The sequence below is a fragment of the Priapulus caudatus genome, unplaced genomic scaffold (assembly GCF_000485595.1).
Source record: "Priapulus caudatus unplaced genomic scaffold, Priapulus_caudatus-5.0.1 Scaffold404, whole genome shotgun sequence".
Lineage (NCBI taxonomy): Eukaryota > Metazoa > Priapulida > Priapulimorpha > Priapulimorphida > Priapulidae > Priapulus > Priapulus caudatus.
The window spans coordinates 160,360-168,794 of NW_014577465.1; the positions used below are offsets into that span (position 1 = coordinate 160,360).

Consider the following 8,435-nt stretch of genomic DNA (forward strand, 5'->3'; position numbering starts at 1 on the left):
TATACTTCCAATCTGGGAAGCTGATCACAGTGAGCGGAGCAATACGGCCAGACGCACGCACGTACGCACACACATGGTAGCACACACACACACCACGCACACACACACACACCACACACACACACACACACACACACACACACACACACACACCACACACACACGAAACCGCAGCTGCCCGGCGCGCGCGCAGGAACATATGGAAGGCCCATTACCGCGCAACACATACTATTAAATCGGCGTTAAATGTCTTTTAAGCGCGCGATTGAATTTCAGCTGAACTCAGAACGTGGTTGTTTATCGCGATTAAAATCGTTTATGAAGCGCGATTAAAATAGGTAGGTTGTTGTTGTGTGTGTGTGCTGTGGTGTGTGTGGTGTGGTGTGTGTGCTGTGGTGTGTGTGGTGTGTGTGTTTGTGTGTGTGTGTGCTGTGTGTGTGTGTGTGATGTGTGTGTGTTGTGTGTGTGTGTGTGTGTGGTGTGTGGTGTGGTGGTTATTTGCGTTACTTATCTATTAAGGCGGCTATTCTTTTCATAGATCGTTGCTCAACGTAAGCGTTCATAATTTATGAGTCAACCTTATCAAATTCAAACATCAGAAGAGCACATGCATTAAATCACACACTAAACCATGCCGCGCGCTATGTATACACACATTTTGTATGTAGGCAGAGTGCACAGTATAAAATCAGATTATTATTATTATTCTTATTTTAGAATTTATTATTATTATTATTACTAGTGTGCGTGTGTCAGATTGTATCAGACGTTTATGCTATCTGTTTTATTGTAATAATGTAATAACGATTGATTACCCCAAACCCTCTCCCCACACACACAATACACACACACACACACACACACACACGACACACACACACCCACACTCACACCGCACAACACACACCCTCTCCCCCCCCCCCCACACGCTCGCGCGGCCACACAACACACACCATGCGCCGCGGCGCGCACACACACACACGGCGCGCGCGCAACACAACAGCACGACCACACTTCACACCAGACACACACACACACACACACACACACACACACACCACACACACTCCACACAACCACACCCACACACACAACACACACACACCACTCACACTGCCACACACACACACTCACTATGCGCGCCACACACACACTCACACACACACACACACACCGATTGCGCACACACACAATACATAACGCTCGAGCTCATTAATAGCACGTTGCCGAGTGATGCGGAGACGCGGCGGACAGGCTGTCACTTAGAGAGCGGAGAGCAGTATACGTAACATGCGACATCATGAGATGCGGCCCTCGCAAGACGGGGGTCGGCAGAACGGGAACCTGGAGAACCCAAGAGGTGACAGGATAATGCCCGGATGGCGGGCACGGGAATCGCCGGGGTATATAAGGCGAGCGGCACTCAGACACGTGGAACTCAACTTTCTCTATCCCCGCGTTCTTTCCTGTCACGCTACAGTTGTATACGCTACGTGTTGTACTTGTAACATGGCTAACAATACAGTCGCTTGTGGTACGTTACTTTGCTAGTTCTTGTTTGCTTTATGTCTTAGCGCATCCTGTATCCTGTTTGTCTAACCGAGGTTACATTTGGTGCCGTGACCAGAATAATTGTGGTTTTGTGTTGCTCGCGTGTTACTGCTACTGAGCACGCAGCTGCCACTGCGCAGCTTCTACTGAGCTGCGCTGTACGCTGCTGCTGCTGCGCGTGTTAGTGCTACTGCTATTCGACACAGATCTACAGGCAAAAATTGTTAAGGTAAGTAAGCGGCGTAGGTTATCAGTGGCTAGAGTAATGTTATTGTCACTTCATTCGCCCCGGGGTACATGGGTAGTGCTAGTTGTATAGTTATGAACGGACGTTAATTTTTATTGCGACTACGAAGCTCACGGCATGGCTCTCCCACCCACCCATCCATTTACTTTGGACGAACTCGCGCAGTTGTTTACAAATTCCCTTCAGCCGTCTATTGAGACAGCCGCAAGTACTTTCAAATGTGCTTTGCGGGTCTTAGAAGTCAGACAGGGTATACCACGTTTTATGGGCGATTGCGCCGTAGTGGGACCCACATTTGCTGACAGCTTTGGAATGGGCGCAAGTCGAGCTAAGTTTGCCCGATGCGTCGTTAAAGCAGTTCGCTTTGTTGACGGTAGGGGGGCATGCCGCAGAGTTTTGTAGACGTACGTTGCTAGAAGCACCTACGATTGCTTGGAAAGATCTTAGTGCTAAGCTGGTCAAGCGATTCGCCGATCCCCTACAGGAGGAGCAAGCGCTGTATGAGCTTAAGTACTTTCGTCAGCAAAAGGGGAAGCAAATTAGACAGTATGGAGATCGGTTGCAATCTCTCGCAACGCGGGCGATGTCGTTGGACAAGATTCGAACAGATGATGTCCAAAAGAGGCTAGCTGACGCGTTTCTAAATAACCTAATCTCCGTCCCCACCCAAAAGATGCTTTTGGCTCGCAAGCCGCAAACCCTGTCCCACGCTATTGAATTAGCCGCTGATGAGGCGTTCATAGAGGAGGGTCTGGCAATGCGACTACGCAATAGAGCAATGGATGGATCTGACAGGGGTGGGGTCATGGAGCAAGGAGAGCCGATGGAAATAGGCGCAGCAGCAACGGGTAGTAATACAGCACTCGTAGCAGAAATTCGTAACTTATCTTCGCTGTTAACACAAGCAGAGAGGTGCCGCGACAGTAATTAGCAAGGCCCACGCAATGCACAGCCAAGCGGCGCGTTGGGCCTATAATGGCGGGCAATCCGTTCCCCCCGAATCGTTGGGTGAGTCCCACGATGAGGGAGGGGCATATCGCTTATCTGCCTAGCCCAGTCTCACAAGCTGGGACGGCAGATTTCAGACCGCCAGTCACGAGCCGCCGAGTACAGGTACGGGAGGCGACGCGTGACAATGTGTTTTCAATGTGGGCAGAGAGGGCATTTTGCCCGTAATTGTCGCGCGTGCAGGGAGCCTAATCGTTGGCCGGGAAATGCGCAACTCCTCCCCCCCCGCTCGCTCGCGCATCGTACGCGCAGCCGCGGCAGTAGAGACGGGGGGTTCGGTACGTCGTAAGGTTAGCGTGTCACAAAGAAAGGGTGCGCCCATCTGTACGATTGCAGTCGGACCTTTAATGTTGTCTGCTCTCGTCGATACTTGTAGTGACGTCACGCTTATAAGTTACAACGCTTGGAACCGATTGTCGCGTCGGATACGTTTAAAGGCGAGGTTTGTGCCGGCAGAGCAGTGTGTCACCCATCTGGTGTCAATATCGGGCCAACAGTTGAGTATGGTTGGAGTTACCTCCCTAAGTATTACGCTAGGGAGAGTCACAGCAGAGCATGACTGCTATATCGTACGCCGGTTAACGTGGGATTTTGTGTTGGGAGCAGATTTCTTTGCGCACGCGCACGTCATTGTTGATCTTAATGTGGGTGTACTGATTATAGGCGCCAGCATCGTTCCTTTGAGCATGCCGAACGGCGGTCACGGGTGGTTACCACCCACGCAATTAGCAATGCTTGTGCAAACTGTTAAGTTGCCGGCGGAGTCCGCGCACAAGTGTGTATTACGGGTACCTAGAAGTTTTCAGAGTGGTACGCTGTTATTCGTTCAGGGATCGACAGCTTTTAAGACTTTCCACCGAAATCAACACCTCAAAATTACACCTACATTGGCAGTAGTGTCAGACTGTCAGCTGATCATACGGTCGAGTGTGTTCTTAAAAACGAGTCAGGCACACCAAAGAATTTACTTAAGGATATTGTCGTTGATGCAATGGAACCCACAATAGCACACAAGGTGCGTGCTGTATGTTCTGTGGGGGAGGGATTAAATTCACCACCCCGGCGACTTACAGCCGAGGGGAAACCTTTCGATTATGCTACGCTTGTGCGGCATGTAGTAGATCCTCATCAGAAGGCAACTTTGCTCGCATTTTTAGAGAAACGCGATACCACTTTCGCACACACAGACGCACAGCTAGGTTGCACACACCTTGCCACTTTCAAGTTCACACTGGACAAAATAAACCGATTAAAACTCGACCGTATCGAATGAGTTTAGATCAGCAGGAGAAGGTGCAGCAGGAAGTAGAAAAACTGCTAAAGAATGGCATTATACGACCCTCGATGAGCCCTTGGTCTAGTGGGGTACTGTTAGTTAAGAAGAAATCAGGAGAATTAAGGCTTTGTATTGATTATAGGAGAATGAACTCAGTCACGACAGCTGACACTTATCCTCTCCGTCTAATCGATGACGCGTTACAGGCTCTGGGGTCCTGGAACAAAGTAAACATGATACAGCTAACAACTACGTTACAAATTGCTACAATATCAAACTATACACACGCACACACACACACGCGCGCGCACACACACACTCCACAGCAACTTTTAAGTAGCTCAGATAATTAGCAAGCCGAATATTACAGCCGCACACGGACAGCAGCAGGCAATGCTTGACACACAACTGAGGAAAACAGCACAGAAGCAAGAACAACTACCCCATGTGCCGCGGGAACACAAGACACCGACACAGACATAAGCGGATCAACGAAGCTACTGGAATGAGATGCGAATGGAATTGACATGTTTAAACTCCTTGTTTGTACTATATGTTTATACTCCAAGGAGGTTGGCTACTCGTTGTTTGGGGTCACACAAGACACACAACATCCCCTGATCAATTTGCACAAAATAAAAATAGCACAGCCTACATGTGCACAACTGCAAAACACTGTACGAGCACATACAGAGCCCAACACCACTACTATGCGTTTCAGCATTCTAAACGACTATCTAGCATTGCATCACGATATCTATAATGCTCATCTGACAATTTATAAGACTGATAATTAAAGTGATTACGTCACCTTAAATAGACACCTTAAAACTAATTTCCACTTTTTCACAAAATACAAGTCATTCTGTTCATTTCATATGTTCACTGTCGCAGCATTATACTTCCTATTTTACTATATTCTTGGATGTGAACATACACTCGTGACTCATACATAGCCCATAGCAAGCAATTCATGTCAGGAACATTAATTCAAATCGTCCAGGTATTTTTAATTTTGAACTAGCTGAGAAACAATCTTATCAGGTAAGAATTTTACGATACGTTTCCTGGAGAACCCAAGAGGTGACAGGATAATGTCCGGATGGCAGGCACAGGAATCGCCGGGGTATATAAGGCGAGCGGCACTATCCCCGTGTTCTTTCCTGTCATGCTACAGTTGTATATGCTACGTGTTGTACTTGTAACATGGCTAACAATACAGTCGCTTGTGGTACGTTACTTCGCTAGTTCTTGACGATCTGCAGCCGGATATCCGCGCGAAGCGCGAACAGCGCCGCGGAGCGGCCCATTTGTTTGAAATCGCTGCCCTGTTGAAAAAAAATTTCCGACAGTGCCCTATGGGTAGAGGATAAAGCGGTGTAATCGGTCAATTGAGCAGTTGTGGGCATTCCAGAAGCCTTTCGAGTATGCACGTAGGGCGAGCATAAATACAAATGCTCGTTTTTGTTGGTTTGCGGAGTGTGTGTGTGCACGTACACGTGCGTGCGTGCGTACGTACACGTGCGTGCGTGCGCTTGTATCGAACAATATCACACATCTGCTTGCTACCAACCGTAATATGGATAAACAGAAAAATACAGAAAACAAAAAAATAATTAAAAAACAGACGGGATTCGATCCAACAACATTTCAGCAGTGTCGTCTCTGCTCTATGCGTTCAGCTATCGAGGCATTGGGGTTTTGTGTTATGGATGTGCCTTGAATACACTGGGGCGTCATTGAGGAGTTTGAGGCACGTGATTTGTATCAACCAATGGGATTTGCGAGGGCATCGTCACCGAGTAAACATCGTGAGTGGCATGCGGTGGGCGTAGTCATTGAGGTAATTAGGGTTATCTCAGTTTTATTATAGTTTTTCGTGCGCTTTTTGATGTCAACAATTTTCAACGATGTTACGATGACATGCTTCTCAGCAAACGCTGTGTCAAGTCAGTCACTGTTGCCCACGAATTCAGACTAAGCGAATTCCCAGCCTCCCCCAGGAAATTTCAACATTTCAAGGGTCCCTGGGCACAAAAATCAGCACCATTTGAGCACACATTTAGTCAAGCAGCAATAGCTAAAAACCTTATGGAAATTTATTTCTGCTTCATTTTGCCTGCGCTTTGCATACCAGCAATTAATGCAGAATGATTCAAGCACTTCTCTTCTTTTTCAGATATCAAAGCTAGTTTTGTTACCATGTAAAATTTTGATTTCCTTCAAGTCCTGTCAATGAATCAGAAGAAAATGAAAACAAATAAAGAATCTAGCCAAATTCCATCAAATTGTTTTCTGTATTTTTAGCGCAAAATTTCGAAGGGCACTTTGAAATCCCCATACGGCAAATACGGTCTGAATCCGCCCCTGCCTATGACATCCATGACTCGAGGTATTACAGCTGTAACTTGTTGTCCATTGGAAGCCTGTCCTAGACTGACATTTTTTTCAAATCCTATATAAATTAGCTCCCAGCACTTATTGGCTGAGTTGGGTGGGATGTAATGCCTATATACGTACGGTCCACTGCGGTCTGTACCATGAAAATATATAGCCTTTGTACTGCGTTGACCCCCAGACTTAGGATAGCTCCATCGTCCCCGCCACTGTCCACAACCAAGTTTTACTTACGAGATTAAGTTGTGCTGTTCGAATGCGCAGAGAATCGATGAGGTGTCAGTTGCTCAATCGCAATAGCGCGTACTTATCAATACACCTCTTCTATTACCCACCCTATACGTTGATGCGAATTTGTCAGTGATAGAATTTTGACATAATAACAATACCGCGGCTAAAGTAAAACATAGATAGACCAAGAAGGTTTAAGTAGTAAATTAATTACATGATTGCAGTATTCATCGGTATACCGATATACATTATTTTTGCTTGCTATAGTATGTTTTTTTCTGTAGAATTTCTTAGGAAGAAGCATGGAGAAAAGTTTGACATTGAAGTAGTTTACGAGGATCAATCTTCGAACGACTGGGACTCGTTATTCCACCGTCTTCAAGGTATATACATACAGATGATTATACATTGATACTAGATAACTACGCATTGACTACATTTCTTCTATTATTATACATACATGCATTCTATTATTATATGTACATATGAACAGACACACGCATACTCACAAATATACGTGTGCACACGCGTAGTCACATGTACACACATACTTGCGCGCACACACGCACACTCACAGATATATTTACAGAAAGGGATGAGAGAGAGGGGGAAATTAAGAGAGATAATGTAATCATGAATCTGTATGAGTACGCGCCGGTAGCAAGACTTTGGCAGCGGGCCAGTTTTTTTAGTGACGAAACAGGCTTTAGACTCTTTGCAGTACAGTAGAGCAGCAGACCTTAGACGAGCAATGTCGCTTTGCAGCACTTGTTAGTGTAGAGTAGACAAATAGGATGTAGACCAACTAGGAGTTTTTGCAATAGGCTATAAATGAGATTACGCCAACCGGGTATAACATGTTCAAATATTTAAATACGTTGCATGGAAAGTCGGTTGGAGTCGTGGGCGGGGCTAGCTCTAGTACTATAGCCCGCGTACAGTTCTGCGGCAACTGTACGCGGGCTATAGTACTAGAGCTAGGTCGGGGCTAGACGTGTCTTTCTGAACACAGCTCTCAGTAGTCTGCGTTTCCTATTCTAAATCCAAAATTATTTTACATATACACTCTAGTGTAACAAACTAGGAACACGGTAAACATGGAGGAGAACCAGCACTACCTGAACTATGGCATCGGGATGGCTAAAGGAACGGGCTACTATACAGACTACAACCCCGGCTGTTTTGCTACCATTACGCAGGCCACACAGCTGTGCTTGGACGCTATCGGTGAGCTCCCAGTACCGCAGATGGGGTTGTTGTCGTATTAGGTACTACAGATATGTACCCGAGGTAGTTTTAGGTTGTTTAGTATTGTGTTTATATTTTTATATGAGGTATGTTTAGGGTTAGGGTAAGGGTTAGGGTTAGTGTTAGGGCTTGGGTTAGGGTTAGGGTTAGGGTACACTTCTGTAGTACAAGTCTGGTACACTTTGTGTATACATATATGTACCTCGGGTACATATCTGTAGTACCCGATACGACAACGACCCCTTGAGCCCCAGTACCTAATTGCCACAGACACGCTAGTTATATAGCTTTCTTATATAGCAGTCCACGCTCACCTATGTAGTGTTAGTCATAGCTATAGTCTGGGGACGCGTGCACATACACGCGCGCGCGCATGCTCGCACGGACGCACTCACATGCACGCAAACACACACACACACACGCGCACGCACGTACACACACGCAAACACACACGCAAACACACACGCCCGCACGCAC

At 46.6% G+C, this 8,435-nt stretch overlaps 1 protein-coding gene across 1 annotated transcript in view; it reads left to right on the plus strand.

Annotated features, from left to right (window-relative positions):
* The first annotated feature begins 1,290 nt into the window (after positions 1-1,290).
* LOC106810016 overlaps positions 1,291-8,435 on the plus strand; it is a 20,058-nt gene continuing 12,913 nt past the window's right edge. The window contains exons 1-4 of the mRNA XM_014813267.1: positions 1,291-1,403; positions 1,678-1,780; positions 2,082-2,646; positions 6,995-7,093. Coding sequence (XP_014668753.1) covers positions 1,291-1,403; positions 1,678-1,780; positions 2,082-2,646; positions 6,995-7,093 — 880 coding nt within the window. The remainder of the gene's footprint in view (positions 1,404-1,677; positions 1,781-2,081; positions 2,647-6,994; positions 7,094-8,435) is intronic.